This window comes from Patiria miniata, unplaced genomic scaffold (genome assembly GCF_015706575.1).
Source record: "Patiria miniata isolate m_02_andy unplaced genomic scaffold, ASM1570657v1 HiC_scaffold_13, whole genome shotgun sequence".
NCBI classification, from domain to species: Eukaryota; Metazoa; Echinodermata; class Asteroidea; order Valvatida; family Asterinidae; genus Patiria; species Patiria miniata.
This window is the reverse complement of record NW_024037051.1, coordinates 9,349,507-9,367,804: the sequence shown is the minus strand read 5'-3', so window position 1 is coordinate 9,367,804 and position 18,298 is coordinate 9,349,507. Positions and strand designations below refer to the sequence as shown.

Genomic DNA, 18,298 nt, shown 5'->3' with positions numbered 1-18,298 from the left:
TTCCTCAAAATGATCACAAAATAACCTGTAAAATTGAACTAAAACGAGGAATTTAAAAAATACTGTTTATTCCAAAAAATAAGTAATATCTGAATATAAAGCCAGCTAATGAACGAAATTAGATGACGTCATTCGCTGAAACCTGTGTCACGTGACGAGAAGAGTATTATGGGTTGCGCACTCATTACCTCTCTCAGAAGCCGCCATATTGGATATTGCGAACGTTGAAATTTTCGCGCCCGATAAACGTAGAACATTAAATACAAGACTGTTAATGTTGCAGTTGAAGGAATGTAGTTCAATTTTCCATACAAAAGAAAGCTATGATAAGTGTACATTGTATTAAATAGCATAATAGGTGACTGTAGGACGTACGAGTGCTTGTTTTTACTGTGGAATCTCGGAGGCAGAATACCGATAAACGTGTGTGGTGTTTCCCGTTGGATTTCTACACGTTCGTCGTCGTGCAAGGATCAAAATCAAGTTTTGAGTAATGGGATAGAGGCTTGAACGATAACTCTACAAGTACAACAACGAATTCAGCGAAACAGTACCCTGTTTACAAAGTGAATCTCCCTCCCTGGGAGCGGAGAATAATTGTGTATACCTTCTTTAAAAAAGAAGTAAGTATGGGACGATTTTTCAGTCGATTGGGAGGGCGTTTTCAATGTCGGAAATTTACCGGCATACCGCGCTGGCATATCGACATGATCGACTGGTGACAATGTCACTGTCTCTCAGTACAGCAGCACGTCATATTTTTGGAAGGGCTTAAATACATGCAATAATTATGACAAAAAGACTTGTTCTCTTACGTTTTAAATGTTTAAAACATGTGCATGCATGTTTAAAACATACACTGTACACGGTGTCGTAATTTAAAGATTTTTTTCTTGCACTTTGCAGTTAAAATGTAAACAGCATGATTAAATAGGCCCAAATATGTTAAATGTTTGTTGTCAGCATGGTCGGTGTGCAAGTGTTGATGGAAAAAATGTCGCAACCTGACGCCACTTCAGCGGTTGTGCATAAAGTTCATGGAGAGTCAAGAAAGTTTTCTAAGTATTTCCTAACAAAATTGGAAATGTATCTCACATTGTCTCAGGCCCAGATTCATGTCGTATCATCATTTTTGCAATGACTGACCTCCATTGAGATGATATATGAAGAAAAAAGTGGCGTCGGGTTGCAACATTTTTTCCGTGTTTACAAGTTAAGCTATCTACTATCTTGCATTTAAATTGTTGGTTTGTTAGTTTAAAAGAAAATGGGCTGTAGACCTTAATGACATTCTTTTTCTTGGAATTGATTGTGCCGTATCAAAAATAAGTAAAGTAGTTTCTCGTCTGGCCTTTTTTAAGAAATGAAGGAGGCGGTGACTTTTCTTTTGCTTTTTGGAAAGGATGTAGGCCCAGTACCCAGACACCACTTCAGCGGTTGTGTAATAAAGTGTATGGAGAGTCAAGAAAATTGTCTTAAGTATTTCCTAACAAAATTGGAAATGTTTCTCAGTCACAGATTCATGTCTTTTAAATTTTTTTTCAATGACTAACCTTTATTGAGACGATTATAGTTATGAAGAAAAAAGTGCTTCAGGTTGCAACATTCTTTCCTGCTTTTTCCCCGAAGATGGCAGATTTTCCAAGATGGCAGATGCAGTGTTTCCCCTGGCTAATGAACTGGGCGAGGTAGTAAAAATTCAAGTTGATGATTGAAACGAAATTTACAGTCTGCAAACTGAAAAGAATGCAGTGCTCACAAAAATGCGCGATGATTCCAAAAACACATCAAAATTGTGAGTTCTTGATACATGGAGGTAAAGGAAAATGCTCATATATTAATTACACAAAATGAAAATTTTTCAATTGATATTTCCTTTTTGCCAATCTTCACAGCGAGGTGGTGATATTGGCAAAAATTGAGCGAGGTGGTCACTGAAAGTAGCGAGGTGGGCCACCTCACGTTTGAATGGGCAGGGGAAACACTGGGCAGATGGATTCTTCAATTTTCTTGACTACTTTGCTGATACTAAATGGCCTCCAAAGGAGCCATAACCCTCTCTACCTCTAGCTACAATTGTGTTGGAAACAAAACGACAATAGACCTATATTGACACATATGTGCAAAATATATTGCAAATGTATGAATAAAAGAAAAAAAAAGGCAGCCAGGAAGATAGAAATGGGACAAGACATTGTTTTTTTTTTTACTTGGCCTCACATAAGATTTAACATTTTGAAAATTTAAATTTAAATTTTTCAAAGTGAAATGAAGGTTTTCACTCCATATTAATGGAAAATGAAAATGTTTCTGGAGGCACACACTTGCATGACTTCAGTTTTTGTTTCACTGACTATTATTGAAATGATAAGTAACGTTTACAAGATAATGTTTTTGACTTTAATTGTTTTGCACCGTGTATGTGTTTCTTCCTTGAACTATATTTAGCCTACACTGTATGTGTTGTTTGATTGCGTTTCCAAAAGTCCTTGTATTTGCAGTTATCAAATCTATGGTCTTGTGTCAAGTCTTGGGAGTGGAGTGGACAATTATAAATTACTGGGATATCAATTACTTGGGATTGGCTACTGGTACAAAAACCATTGCTTATGGCATTATCAGCATACATGTACCAAGTTTGTAATCACATGGAGGTTTGCACCCACTGTGGTGTATGTGTGCATGCATGGGCAATTAAGCCCTACCATCAAATTGCACGGTTGCTACCTTGATTATCTATGCATATTCAACAAAAAAATTCCCTACCAAAATTAAAATTCAAAATTTTTTTTCCAGGGATACTAAGTTTTGCTAAAAACTTTCAGTTTAGAGTGAAAGCGCTCAGTGTGAACATGGATGACTGAAGTATTGACAGATTGAAATATACAAAGTGAACTTTTCATTTTCAACTGATAAACCAATAAAAGAGAATAGCCCTAACAGTCGTGAATCCTCCAATTTCAATATAATTTTACACACCCCCTAGGGAGTTAGGGTTAATACTTAACATTAATAAATGTATCATTCCTTAGTAATATGTGAATACAGATTTTCTAAATTAACCATTGAACAAGTTACAACAAAGAAACTGTATTTGTTGTCCTAAATAGAATTGCTCCAAGCAAGTAAATTAGGTGATAAGAAATATTTAGATACCTTTTTTGGAATCAAAAATACTGCAGTGACGTAGCTTTCGATGTCATCACAACATCTTCATTCAGAGTAGTGACTTAAACCTTCTTATCAATGTGATGGAATCAACTAATAGTGTACATGCTGTTAAGTTAGTTGATGTTATAATAGACTCCAGATGATTTCTCTGACACTGATTATGATTACTTTTCACTTTTATTTTGCAGATCTGAAAACAAAATCCACAATGTTCTGGAAATTTGATGTCCATACTACGTCCCAAGTGGACACCTTACTAGAGAAGGAGGTAATTTGAAGAATCCTAGAAAACAACTTGAGTGTCGTGTTAACTTGACTCTGCTGGATACATTAGAATACATGTACATCAAAAGCAAAATCTGAAGTCTGATTAATTCTACAAAAAAATGAGTCGGAATGAAATGTGTTTTGATTTTTGCGGAGTTCACAAATTCCACAAAACTCTAGATCATGTTACATTCTAAAAGGTGAAAGATATTCGAAATGTCTGAACCAACAATTTTATGCTAATTTTGGAATTAAAATGGATTGCAAGTTGGACGTATGAGTTCAACACAAACACTGACAAATTTCTCTTGAAGTATCCGTTTTAACTTGGAAAGTCTGGACTAAATGGCATTTGTATATATGTGCTGTAAAAGAATGGCACCACACACAGTATGTTTCTGTGTTGGACAGGAAGAATCGTACCATTTTTTTTCCCACACAGGAAACATTTAATTTCATACATTCATTGTTTCCTTTTGAAATGCCTTGTGACTAACAATCATGACATGTTCAGCAATCTTTTTTAATTTAACACTATTTGACCAACCTGTGCTTGTATATTTCCCCAGTGTACAATTACATAATCCACTGTAGTACATTCAAGTAGTAAAAGAGCCTCCTTTAGTCCAGGTTTGAGTGTTGCAAGAGAAGGCAAATTCGTTAGTCATCTAAACCCTTGACCTCACTTTTATGCATGTGAATGCTTGAGTGACTTGCACGGATCTCATGAGGAAAAAAAGTTTGATCAGGCATCATTGGAATTATAGAAGAAATCAAGGTTAAACCTATTTTGGACCGTTTCCATGATTGTTGTGGTTAAAGAGAAACGTTGTTCCGATTTGACGTCCACCTTATTAGATAATTATGAAAGGTTGATGCAAGTGGTTAGGCCAAAAATTTTTTTTTTAAAATTCTGCTTCAGGTTTCTACGACCTACCCTATTGCAGCTCCTACCCTAATTTTTTATGGGAAAAATGAGAAAAAAACAAGCACCCAAAACCACCAATTTGTACCTTTTACCCTTGACTACACGCAGACACCTCCATACATGTATGATCGTACACCAAAAAAAATTGGCCCCCCAAAATAATTCCCAATACCTACCTACCCTATTTTCTAATACCATGTAATCGGAAGCAGACCTTTGGGGGGGGGGGGGGCCATGCAACTTTTTGTTTTGAGCGAACTTAAAAGACCTAGTGACCTTATTGTTCCGATATATGCATTGCACACTTGTTGGTATGTGCCACATCATTCCATGTGCTTGTATGTTACATATCAATGTGCATAATTCATACCATTGAAGATGGTCGCAGGGTTTGCGCAATGCACATTTCAAATCTTTTGCTTATCTTTTCCTGTGTAAAGTTCAGTTATTGATGGTTGCTGAGCCTGATAGTGGCAATTGTTACCCAAATGTGAAACCACAGCAAATCCACTTGACTGCATATATGTGTCACCTAGCGCGCAGTCAGATCAAAGTGCAACCTACGCAAAACTTTGAAGTTAAAATAAATGAAAAAGCCTTGGGACATGTTGATCAATGAGTCTTTGCATTATTCATAAGCTCAGAAATTCTTTTGAAATGTCTTTAATATTCTAGTGTTCACTCTGCACTCAAGGCATGTTTGAAAACAAATGTGCCACTTGCTGAGAACAATTATTCATTTCAAATTTGGGTTTTTGCCCTTCAGCGACGTTTAAACACTGTATACTCAGTGTGTTACCTCCCGAGTGAAAGTTGGAAAAAATCACTCGGGTGGGACTCAAACCCACGACCTCCTGCTTTCTAGTGCAGATGTCTTACCACTCGACCACCGAGCTAACGGGATCGGTTGGCTGGTTCAAATCTTATTATTCATTTGTCCAAATAACATGTTCAGATAAATGTAAGCCACAATACATGTAGTCTGATTAAATCAAATCTTAGCCATTCTTAAAAGCTTTTCATGAAGTTGAAGATATCAGTTAGTACCATTTGCATGCAACATCTGTGGCCTACACAAGTATTTTTTTTGTGTCGTCCAATGCATACACTACGGCTGTCTCAAATATACCGAATATGCAAATATTCGATCATCAACTGAATATTCGAATAGCTTTTTGTCGGTTGGAATATGCGAAAAAGAAAAAAAAATGCACGTGCACACACAACTACGGCGCTTTATTTTCAGATGTCAGATGCTAAAAAAGGATTGTTCCCATCTTTTTAGCAGGTCAAATCCCTTGACACTTATAAAAATACTTACTGTAAACACAGTGGTCCATAATATCGATTGCCGCACGCAAATTTTAACCCCTTTTCACCGGCACAGCAAGCAGTTGCAGCTGGCGTGTGTAAAACTTGGTCAGAGAGTTTCAAATATGTGAGTATTCGGTGAAACGCTTTCCCGAATAATCAAATACTAAACTATATGAAAGTAGACAGCCCTAGCGCACACAGTGAACATTAAAATGGAGCTTTATAAGTATACGTTTAATGTCAGTAACTCAAACGTGACATGGGCAAACGTACAGAAACAAATTTCTCCTTTATAATTCATTGCACCAAACTTCCTGGGGTGCTTGTGTTGTGCAGGTGGTTTCGTGAATCATAGAAGAGTAAAATTGTCACACACACAAAAGAAACCCCCAAAACACCCACTCAGCTGAGATCTAAGGTCCTTAAGTGCCGTGTTGTTCACAATCCTAAAATACATTATAAATATGGTTGAGTATGCATTGACCGGAATCTTCTACTAAACAGAGAACAGGTACATGTAGCAATGAACAAACAATGCTGATTGCCTAGTGGCCAGGCTTTGCATGCACAATTTGTTTATAGGCTGACCACGTACGCCAGTAGTTGTTTTTAGTGCTGGCTTTGTGTAGAAGTAACTTTCTATTTCTCAACCATTTCCTGGTAACCATAACACACTATGCTGGTTTCCTGTAGACCAGACTCTGAATCAATGAAATCAAATGGATGTGTTTCTGAGATATCAGGACGTCAAGTCCCATTAATTAATTATCCCAACATTTGCATGGATTTGCAGGATGTGACATTAACTGAGCTGCTCGACGAGGATGATATCCTACAAGAATGCAAGGCTCAAAACAAAAAGCTCATTGACTAGTAAGTAAATACTGGTATACATTCTAGCTTGTAACGAAACACTGACTTACTTCAATCAATTGAACATGTTTGGGAAATGCATTCAAGATTTCTTGTGCTTGATTACACCAAACTTCTACTGTTTCAAATTTTATATTTGTAGCCTTAAAACATTTACAAAAAGGAACATGTTTAACCCACCCCAACTCCATCAAAATCCATACCCCATTTTGGTGGATTTTGGGGACTTGGTCCAGGAGGCCTGGAGTGACTAAATATTGATGGAGTAATACCCCTAACCCTGCTGAATCCAACCGGATCCAACTATGTCACCCGATGGAGCCTGTTGGATTGAGCAGTTAACCCCTTGTGTACATTCAAATGCAAAATGTTGGATTCAGCAGGCAACTGAACCGCATTATAACGCATTGTTGGACCTCGTTGGATTCAGCAGACAACTGAAAATGAGGCACAGTGGATTGAACAGGAAAGTCCGGTTGGACTCTGTTGGATTTAGCAGGGTAGTCCTGAGGAAGTACTAGGGGGTTAGGGGTATGATGGACTTGGGCCTGATGGCCTGAAGCAGTGCTAGGGGTATCCAATTGATTTTGCCTAGCTTCCTGTACTGCTATTGTGATAAAGCCATGTGTAGCAAGTCCATGAATGTCAACCAGTGTGTCAGTGGTGGATTCCATTATGTCATGTACAGTTTTGTATTGGAGGCACAGTGATTGATGGATTTTGATGGACTTGGTCCAGTTCCTAGTAAAAGACGCTTGGGAGTTAGGGTTAAGCTAATTTTTGATTCTGGTTGTCCAAAATTGCACAAAATAAAAAAGAGGCCCAAAATGTATCAAACAAACATTTTAAGACAGTCAAGTATTTCTGCCATAAACACATCAGATATGCTTCACACTAGGAAAAAGTACTACCACAAGGACATCTAGTGTGAAGAAAGTTACCATGATTTGTTTTCTCTTTCTTTCCCTTTCAGCCTATCGCGATCTGAAATCATGGACGAGTTGATTTCTTACATCACCAAAGAGCCCTCGGGTGAATTAGAGGAGCAACTACAGTACAAGCACCCTAACATGGCTTGTGAGCTACTAACCTCCGAAGTAGCAGAAATCAGCGATAAGCTTGCAGAGACTGATGTAAGTTATCGTACTTTTTAGCAAAGGATTTTGAACAAAAAAATCATGCAAACGTTGGCTTGTGTTCATGGATTGGTTTGACTTGTTTGGGGAATAATTTTGTTACAAGTTTTACTTAGAATTGTAGCTTGCAGAATTTGAGTTGATGTGTACAATGTGAGTCCTACTTTTACCTGTCAAAATATTGGAAAGAACCATTGCCAGTGTCCGCACTGCTGGGCGCTCATGGCGCTCACCCTAAAATGGCTCACTCTTTTCAACATAAAATAGAGTGCAATCAGTTTATTACTTAGTGAGGTATACTTTATTTTTCCGAGAATGGCTAAAGTTAGGCCTTGGAGGATGTGTCCTCCAACATGTTCACACACATCTTTTGAATTCCCCATGGCCCTGGGTATAAATAGAAACAAAATACTGATAGTTGTTGAATAGGATGGTAAATATCGATGTTGTTGCTGAGTTCCTGATTTTACTTTTTACAGTCGGCAATGAGTGCACTGTGGGGTTTCCTAGACCATGAGCCTCCACTCAACCCGCTACTAGCCAGCTTCTTCAGCAAAACCATCGGCACCCTCCTGGTCCGGAGACCTGAGGTTGTCATCAATCACCTCAAAAGCAAAGACAACTCTATCGGCATTCTCCTGAATCATCTAGGCACGTCGGCCATCATGGATCTCCTCCTCAGGCTAATCACGTGCATAGAGAGCAGAGAAGTCAGGCAGGAATTCCTAGAGGTAAAACTCCCTGATTCTGAACATCTTTAAACATTCTTGTAGTCAGCCTGTGTGTATTGACTCTGTGCACATTCCACTTCATGACCACTTGTTAGAGATCCTTGAGTGGGAAAAACCTGTGTGTGATCGCCGCTTTGGTGTGAAGTAAGGACGACTAGTTTCATTTTAGCGGCAATTTAGTCAAGAGTCCTGCCATACTCTGTTTGCTACCATTGAGGAGTGCACAGAGGCGTGTTGGTAATCATGTCAGTTGCTACCTTTACTTCACATTTAACTACAGGGATACATAAGATTTAGTAAAGAGTTCATCGATTGATGCACCTTAATAGTTGGACTACTCATTATTATCCCCCCTCCCCTTACCCTGTTGGTCTTCTGTAAGAACTCCACAGATTTCAAGAAATCCAAAAATAGAACAGGTTTAGAGTCTGCATTTTGAACAACAGATCCTTTCTCCACTGCATAGGGGCAATTCCAACGTTGTGTAATGTCCGTGATGGAGCTTTTCAGAGCCCAGTGAATAAACTTGTAAATTCGTTTTTCAATTCATATACATCTGTCATCTAGTAATGGTTAAGGAGATTACAGTCGAGGAGTTTTGGATCATCTCTCTGAATTATCTTGGTTAATTGGCTCTGTCGCAGACTTTAAACTCCCTTTCGTAATGTTGGGTTTTCCTATTGGTGAATAAAGTCAAACAGGTCGTCGCTCAACCATCGTTTATCATTGTTAGATATGGAAGAGTTTGCGTATTTTTTTTTTTTTTTTTTAAAGTTGAGTTTAAGCTGTTTCACAGTTGTCAGTATTTTCATTTGCAACTTTGCGGGAATAGGTCTCGTTCAAATGACGTCATTTCCTACAGACCATCCAAGTGCATCGGCATTTGAGCTTCAACTTGCATTACGCGCATCGGCTGCGTCGTATTTCGAGCAACAAGCGCGCGTGTTTGGATCATTTTCAACACTACGCAATGCGTGCTAGATTGCGTAAAATACGCAGTTGCACTTCTACAGAAATGGCTGTCATTGAAGGAGCCCTATTTGATTGCTGAATTGGAATACATCAAAGCTTTTTGCGTGGTTTGTTTTGATTGTTTACAGTGGTTGAATGAGCAGAAGTTTATCCAGCGATTAGTGGATTTGATAGATCCCGAAGAGACTGACGATAAACACAGCAATGCTGCACAGACTCTGTGTGACATTGTGCGCATTACCAGGGAACATATGTCACAGTTACAAGAGTGTGCAGAGAGTGACCCATTGCTAACAACGTTAGAAAAGTGAGTATGTCCTCAATTCTCTCAAATGCCAAACTGTTTTACTGACTATTGGTTTATTCTGTAGTAATAACTGAATCAGCATAATCATGTTAGTTTGTTGAACGAATATAATATTGTTTATTTACATGCACGCTTTTGTACACTAATACTGTGGGATGCTGTGGTCCAATGGTTACGGTGTTTGACTCCGTGGTACATGGGTTCAAATCCTGACGGGGAACATGGTGCTTGTGTGCTTGGGCAAGACACTTAACTACGATTGCTTCTCTCCACCCGGGTGTAGTAAATGGGTAACCAGTTGAAAGAAATTCCTTCAATGCTTGAGCGCCGTAATGGCAGCCATTCTAAAGCCGGGTAATATTAGAGCGACAGGAACTTCACTTCGTGACGGACATGAGCACTATACAAGAAACCAATTTTTAGGTTCACAACTTGCACAGAAACCCTCTAAACTGATCAGAGTCTTCCTGAAATGACGTCACAGCAACAGCACCCTCATTTGTCAAGAAAAGCATGGAATATTTCAATTGTTTAAAGGGAATGTACAACATTGGCTTTTGCTGTAATTATCAGAAATAAATGGATTTGGAGGAAAAGTATGTTAAAGCAAATATTGTTACACTGACTTGTTTCACGTTTCGGGTTTGTAGATGCTGGAAAAACAAAGAAAACCAATCATGTCTTGTAGTCTGGTTCCCAGACCCCACTTAAGATGAAACAGAGCAATTTATAGACCTTTGGGAATTATAAGGTCAGAGAATCAGTCTAGCTGGTTTGTACCCCTTCACAGGAGTGTAATCAGTTGCAAAGAAAATGTGGAACAACTAAATATGAAAAATAAGGAAGAAATTTTTGAAAAAATCCAGTTTTCTCCAACACTGGTCGGCCGACTAGCGTTGGAAATTGTTACAAAAATAGCACTTTACTTACAAATGTCAGCACACCAGGAGCCAGGATTGTACGGGATGCATTAGACTGTCATTCCCTAACAGCCTAGTAAAGAATTTCGTGATAATTTGATAATTTTGTTTTTTGATGTTTGCAATTGTTGTATCTTCCCTTTAAAAAGTGCACTTTTCAATAAAGTTAACCAAAAAGGGATGTCCAATAGTTTTCATACATTGAAGAGGAGTAGAAAGTTGCACAAAATATGTTCCTAGGAAAAATTCATGTCATGGACCCTTAAACGTATAAGGTCTACCTACAACCCATCAACACGTCAATACGTACCTGACCCCTTAAATGAACTCATTAGAATTTGGGCCGCGAGGAACACAAGCAACATCCTTGAGAGCTAGTAATAATTTCCTGAACCATTGACCTTCATTCAGTCGTCACTATCCCCGGACTTAGCCAATCCGAACAACCTGACCCCACCCGGCAGGAAAGCTCTCCCTTCCCTTATGCCGCTCACATGTCCCATGACAAATCACGACGTGACTGTTGAAGTGTGCCGCTATTCCCTTTAATTATATTGCCATGTAAGAGAATATCCATTTAAAGGGAATGTACATCATTGGCTTTTGCTGTAATTTTCGGAAATGAACTATTCAAGGGGTTAGTATTAGTATAATAGATCAAATATCGTTAACACTGACATTTGTGAAGTTTTGTGTTCGAAAAGGTTGGAAAAACCAAGAAAAACAAAAATGTTCAAGTAGTCTGGTTCCCTGACTCCACAAAAGATAAAATGGATCAATTTATAGATGATGGAAAATTGTAAGGCAAGGGAACCAGTCTAGCTGGCCTGCACCCGTTCATGAACATGTAACCCATAGCAAACAAAATTTGGACTAAAAAATGGTAAATTTGGAGCAGTAGTTGAAAATAGTTAGGTTTTTCCAACGCTGGTCGGCCGACCACCGTTGGAAATGTATACAAAAATACCATTTTCTCGAAAATGAATTCACACCAGGTGCCATAATGTTACAAGATGCTTGAGACTGTCATTTACCAACATCCTAGTAAGGTATTTTGTAAAAACTTGGTAGTTTTATTTTTCGATGTTTGCAAATGTTGTATATTCCCTTTAAGAATGAAAGCCAACAGTTCTTTTTTCATATGTTACACGGTGTGAAACCAAAGTTTGTGCCATTTCGTAACTTTCCTTGTTCCTTTAAACCACTCTGTATTACCCAATACTGACTGACTGTGTTCAGGGGTGAGATTTGTCAGGATTTGTCCTGATTTCAGGTTTGAAAAAGAAAATTATCAGGAACTTTTATTACAGGATATTTTAAAGAATTCCTTTTGAAATCTGGAATTCTTTAATTTGACCATGAAAGTGATTTTACCGTAAAGGTTATTATAAAGTTGATATGGAACCAAAGAAATTTGTATTTTAAGGGTGCATTTTGGCAAATGCAAACATACAGATACCTTACGTTACCTAGGGGCCCTCAGGGACTCTCAAATCCTCTACCAATTATTTTGGGGATTTTTTACTTTCCCCCTCTCCCACCCCGCCGTATTTGATCGCACTTAAATAGCTTTTGTTGACACCGTGACAGATAAAACTCAATATGTTGTACAGTCAGTCATTAAGATACAATAAACCAAGCCATCATCATGCACAGAGATCCTTTTCACTGGTCAAGAAAATATTTTTTGACCAGTGCCAATTTTGAAATTGATTGGTTGAACAAAGCCTAAACTGCAAAAGAAATAAATGTTGTTGTTTTTTGTTCAATAAACCATGAAAGGTATGTTGTTGGTCCTTTCCAGCAGATTTGTTGCAGATAATATTTAAGGGGTATTGAGTTAAACAGTGAAATTGGGCAATTTTTATCTGAAGTTCGATAAATATTCATAAAACCTCTGGGCAAATATGGTAAATTTAGAAACATGTCCCTGGTTGAGTGGCCTTATCACATCCTCTTCAGCTTAAATTAACATCCTTTATGGATTATGTTTTCCTTTTATTTTTTGTATACAGGCAAGAAACAGTGACTGAGTTACTAGAACACATGTTTCATGGGAAGAAATCTAAGTCTGCACTAGTCAATGGCGTCAGTGTACTACTGGCCCTCCTGGAATTCAAAAAGCAAGGGTAAGTTTATCGCATGGTGGGAGGTTTATTTTGTGTGATTTTTTTATAATGGTATCTTGTTATTTATATTTTTTTGCCTGAAAATTTAAAAAGACCTAAAGTTAATTTAGGAAGTAATTGAAAAATGTATAAAGGCATTGTAGGATCATTTGCATTTATCCCAAAAGTAACCTACCAAATTATTATTGAAAGCTTACTTGGACTAAAGATTGTACTGGCACTAAACACCACGTGAAATTATTCTGTCTGGCTTGCTGTCATTTAGAATTTTCAATGATCAATCATTTGACTGATTTTAAGGGGAAACACAGAGTGTTATCGGCGAAATCCTGTTTCGTGATCAAAAAGTTGTACATGGTTTTTCACTGTTTTCTCGAAAAGTGTAATATCCACTGAGCTGAAATTTCAACAGGTTAGGTTTTGAACATTCGTCTTTGGATATTGAGTGGTGTTCTTTTGGAAACGAACAAAATGCGTAAAAAAACAAATGATCAAATAGGCCTATGCCTTTACGTCAACTTTGTTTGTTGGTACATGTATATCAGCTTACCATTGTGTTTCTAGTTTTAAAAAAGTTTAAAAAAAAGTTTTTCAAGTCATATTTTTTTTTTTTTGTGAGGGAAGCTTAAAATGTGGTTGTGTGTTGTGTAATGCTGTGATTGTTGTGATACATTTGTAGTTTTGCAGTGAGAGATTTGTCTAATTAATTGATGCATTGATGTCATTTCTGTTGTGTACATTTTTTGTTATTGTTGTGATAACAAGTTTTTGTGCTGCACAAAATTTGCTCGCTTAAATACTTATCATTGTCAACAGACTAAAAAAGAAATTTCAATTCCATAAAGGAAAAATCTAGAGTTTGCTGTCTGGCCTACTTAAATTTTCCATAAAATATTACTGAAGAGAAAATATACCCCTAAGTTCACTCACATTTCCCCCGATTTATTCAGAAATGACAGTCTGAGTGGTGTTCCTAGTGGGAAGAAGGAAGGAAGATTAACTAAATTTTTTTCGCAAGGAAGTACGTTGTACACAGTGTACATTGAATGACAGTAATTTGATTGGACAGGGAAATCCCTATGATACAAATGCAGTGAGTCACTGTGTGGACCTTTCTAATGAAATCTAAACCACAAAAAAATCCCTGTTATGTGTGCATTGATGGAGTCAAGAGGAAGTCTATTCATCGTAGGGACATTTGTGAAGTGACCTTTGCAGGTTCCTTTTTCTTTTACGGACCCATTTTTGAACTCATTTCACCCTTTTTAGCCTGGATTACAGGTCCCATGTAATGTCATTTTTTTAACGGAATCCTTGGAAATGCCCCTTTGTGTCTCATTTAACCTTATTTTCAATTTTCGTTTTTTGCTATTTTGAAGGGTATTTTGGTGACTTTTTGGTTTTTATGCTAATGCAAGTTTCCATATTCACGAGTAAAAGTGTGGTGTCATTTCAGGCAGAAAACTCAATGTTTCAGCTATTTCAGCACCCCTTAAATGTCATGCTGTGTGTATTGAGACTTGATATCATTGTGTAGATTAACGTTACACGCATGTACATGTACCTCCCCTTGGTCTTTGTGCTAGGAAATGTCCTGAATCCTATATCCTTCATGAAAACAACAGCACATTCTGTCTACTTTCCCCAAATGTGATCCTCCAAATAGTGATGTGCATTTATGGGTAGTACGGGAACCGGGTACCCTGTCGAAGTAAGATCACTGGTATCCTGTTACCGTAAAAGAAACCCAACCCCTAAATTCAAATCCCGGAAGTTGTCTGAAGGTCTTGATAACTTACGGTCTTACCGTCTAAACTGCAACTTTATCGAGCGTCATCTGTCACGCGTTAAAATGCACATAACATGAACTCTATTTTGGTTGCCATGTAGCCAGGTTGTTTTCATTTTGAAAATTCCCACTGAAAACCTTTCTTTTTTATTGTCTGAGAAGTAACTAAGTAATTTCCAAAGTTGGTTACGGATACCCAATCCCATAATCTGGAACCGGTTCCTGACATCAGCGGTTGGGTACTTGGGTACCCGGGTCCAATGCACACCCCTACCTCCAAAATACTCTAGTTGTAAATAATCTAAGAGGGTTAGGGTTAACCCTAACCCCCTAGGCTCTTGCACTAGAAAGGATACCAAACCTAACAAATTTCAACAGCTGCATACAGGTCTGTAAGCACTGGTACCAAAACTGCCAAACTCCAACAGGCCTTGTACGGGGAACAGTACTAAACCTGCCAAACTCCAACTGTTGGAGTTTGATTGACTTGGTATGGATGGGCCTATGCATTGTCGAGTGATTGGATAGGGATGGTACCAATCCTAACAAAATAAAGCAATATATTTGACCAGGAACTGTACTGGGGACCGTGGGTGAGCGTACCCACGAATAAATGCCTGTGAACTCCCATGTACATGCACATTTGACCACCAACTGTGCTGAGGACCGTGAACTCCCTCAAACTCCAACGTGTTCACAAATCTCATGCCCTTCTGCCCCGAACCTCACAAAATTCAACAGGGTCTCCCTGGGCCTTTGGTACCCAGTCAATCAAAGTCCAACACCAGCTGGCCAGTGTTCGGTACCAACCCTGCCAAAATCAAGCAAAACCCGCTGTTGGAGCTTGATGAGCTCAGGGTTGTTAGGGTTAAAGTCCCCTCATTAGGTGACTGTCAGTAATCTTCACAGCAATAGCATTTCTATTGTCCGAGTACTCTGACACATGGAAGTATGTTGTGCAGTAGCATCAGTGCTATAAATACCCATTCATAACATGTATGATGTAGTCAACATGGTACCATTGATACTGCCCTGTGTAATATTCACAGCAATAACATTCTCATGTACATTGTCATACATCTATATTCTTGCAAAGAAAATTCTCTAACTATTGTCTGACACATGGAAGTAAGTTGCGCAATAGCGTCAGTGCTATTAATATCCATTCATAACATGTAGTCACTGTGGTACCATTGACACTGCCCTACAATGTATGTAATCTTCACAGCAATAACATTCTCATGTACATTGTCATACGTCTATATTCTTGCAAAGAAAATTCTTAACATATTGTCTGACACATGGAAGTAAGTTGTGCAATAGCGTCAGTGCTTAATATATCCATTCATAACATGCAGTCAATATGGTACATTGACACTGCCCTTTGTACTCTTCACAGCAATAACATTCTCATGTACATGTATATTGTCATGTTTATTCGTGCGAAGAAAATTCCCTATTATTGTCTGACACATGGAAGTAAGTTGAGCAATAGCATCAGTGTTATTACCTACTCATAACATGTTGTCATGGTACCATTGACGCCCTATTGTAATCTTCACAGCAATAACAATAGAGAGGTTTCGCATGCAAACGGATACGTTTAGTGCGACGGATACGTCATCAGTTATGACGTCATACGCCACTCACTATCCGCTAAACGTGCATAGCTAAATGTAAGTGTAAGCGTATCTGTTCGCTTGCGAAACCTCTCTATTCTCATACAATGTGCATTGTTATACATGTACATGTACATGTACATCTATACTCTTGTGAAGAAAATTCCCTAACTATTGCCTGACACATGAAAGCGGACTATACAATAGAATCAGTACTATTACCCATTCATGGTTTCATTGATACTATGCCCAATGTAATCTTGTGGATTGCATGACAGACATTGAAACACCCGTTCCCATACTTGTATCATAACCTAATTAATGTGTTCCGTATGTCAAGCAGTGTATTATGTTGCCATTCAAATACAAGCAGCTGCACCCATTTTGACATGAAAGTGCTCCATAGCTAATCATATTCCCCCCTCCCTTATCCTCTTCATGACTTTGTAATACCCCTTGATATTGGCAATGAGTGGGGCAGGAAGTCACCAATTTGGTGCGGCACTTGAACACCTATTGGTGTATGATGGAGAACATCCTGTCAGGTAACATGTCTCCTGTCCCTGGCTAACATGAGGAGACAAGTCTACAGAGGTGTTCACATGGATATGGACCATGCTATAAATTAGGGGTTCACTTTTTTTTTTCCCTGTCCCCGTTACATCTGACATACATGTATGTACATGTATGATTTTAGAATTCTGATTATAATTCTCGGAGTTGTTCTGCAAGAGTGATTATGATTATGAATATCAAACTACTTACAAATTTTTTTTATCTGAAGTCATTCATAATGATACTTGAATGCCAAATTACAAAGCACCAGTGTAACACAGACTGGAAAAATGTCGCATTTGGACCCTAAATTTGTAGAATGACCCTATCTACAGGCATCAAACTTTTCCTTGGATCTCCAGATTTTTCTCATTTTTTTCACTTCACACTTGTGCCATTAAAAACATTTTAGAAAGTCTTGCAAAATATTATTTGCTCTTTTTTGAATTTGCTCTGTGAACAGTAAAAATACCAAATATGCCATTAGCTTGTTTGAGATGTGGTAGCTACAGCAGGAGGATGCTATTTCGTTTGGGCAAACTTTTTTTTTACTCAAACGTATTGATACCCTCCCATTGTGGCTGCAGTATCTCTAAATAGTTTTAAGTTCATCAAGAATAGTCATGGAGTGTCAGGATTTCAACTTAACTATCGGGAGAGTATTGGTTTAAGTACTAAAAATGTGCAATTTAATGATATTTGCATCTCATTTCACTCATTTCACTCAAATCTGTAAATATATTGGCACCATACAGTTGTAGTGGAAACCAAACTTCTCCCCTTTACATGTAAGCTCCATAAATTGCTCAAATGCTCCAAAATGTTCACCAAAAAAAGATAGCAAATGAAATGTCTGCACTTATAGCTGTTTGTGTTTTGCATTCACCTAGATTTAGCACCCATTTGTATTAATTCATGTTTTTGTGTCACTATTCCAACCCCTGAACTGTTTATATAAACACATTTATTTAGCAATTGCAATGCACATGTTGCTGTTAAAAAGTAGAAATTGCTTCTTCATTTCCTTACTCATTCCATTGTCTGTCCATCAAATTTTCAGCCAATTTTGGAGAAAAGTAATAGTATTTGAAAGCGTTTCCAAAAGGATAACAAAAATGTAAGACATTGCAAGTTGAAATGTCGGACGAGGGTAGATGCTAGACAATGAAGAAGCAATTTGGTTGTTGGTGTGTAGCTGCTGTTGTTGTTGTTTGGTCACCCGTCTTTTTCAAGCTTCATTCTTTTGCTTCCTCCCTTACCAGCATGGTATTGTCTTTCTTTAGGCCCGAGGGACAGGAACAAATGACTGCGCTAGACGCTGAGAGATTAGCTCATGGTGTCAGCGGCACGCTGAAGGCGGTTATACATCAGCTACCTGAACTTCACCAATTATTGACAGATCCCCCAGAGGTACTTGTATATAAAAAAAAAAAAACCTGCTACTTTTGGTTTCAGGTGTTCAAGTTTGTTTTTCAGTCAGTTGGTTTTCTCTTTTAACCCTAACCGCCCTGAATCCTCCAAAATCCTTTTTGCAAATTGGAGGAATTTGCAGGATTGAGGTTACATGGCAAAAGTGCATTGCTGATT

General features: G+C 38.1%; 1 protein-coding gene across 3 annotated transcripts in view; it reads left to right on the top strand.

The window, feature by feature from the left end:
• Positions 1-178: 178 nt before the first annotated feature.
• The window catches only part of LOC119721210 (serine/threonine-protein phosphatase 6 regulatory subunit 3-like), a 39,962-nt gene continuing 21,842 nt past the window's right edge, over positions 179-18,298 (top strand). For 2 of the 3 annotated variants that reach the window (XM_038191161.1, XM_038191159.1), the window contains exons 1-8: positions 179-623; positions 3,360-3,439; positions 6,474-6,553; positions 7,527-7,686; positions 8,169-8,420; positions 9,521-9,699; positions 12,635-12,748; positions 17,974-18,121. In XM_038191161.1, coding sequence (XP_038047089.1) covers positions 3,380-3,439; positions 6,474-6,553; positions 7,527-7,686; positions 8,169-8,420; positions 9,521-9,699; positions 12,635-12,748; positions 17,974-18,121 — 993 coding nt within the window. In that variant the 5' untranslated portion in view covers positions 179-623; positions 3,360-3,379. The remainder of the gene's footprint in view (positions 624-3,359; positions 3,440-6,473; positions 6,554-7,526; positions 7,687-8,168; positions 8,421-9,520; positions 9,700-12,634; positions 12,749-17,973; positions 18,122-18,298) is intronic. The other variant, XM_038191160.1, reaches the window with a different exon arrangement.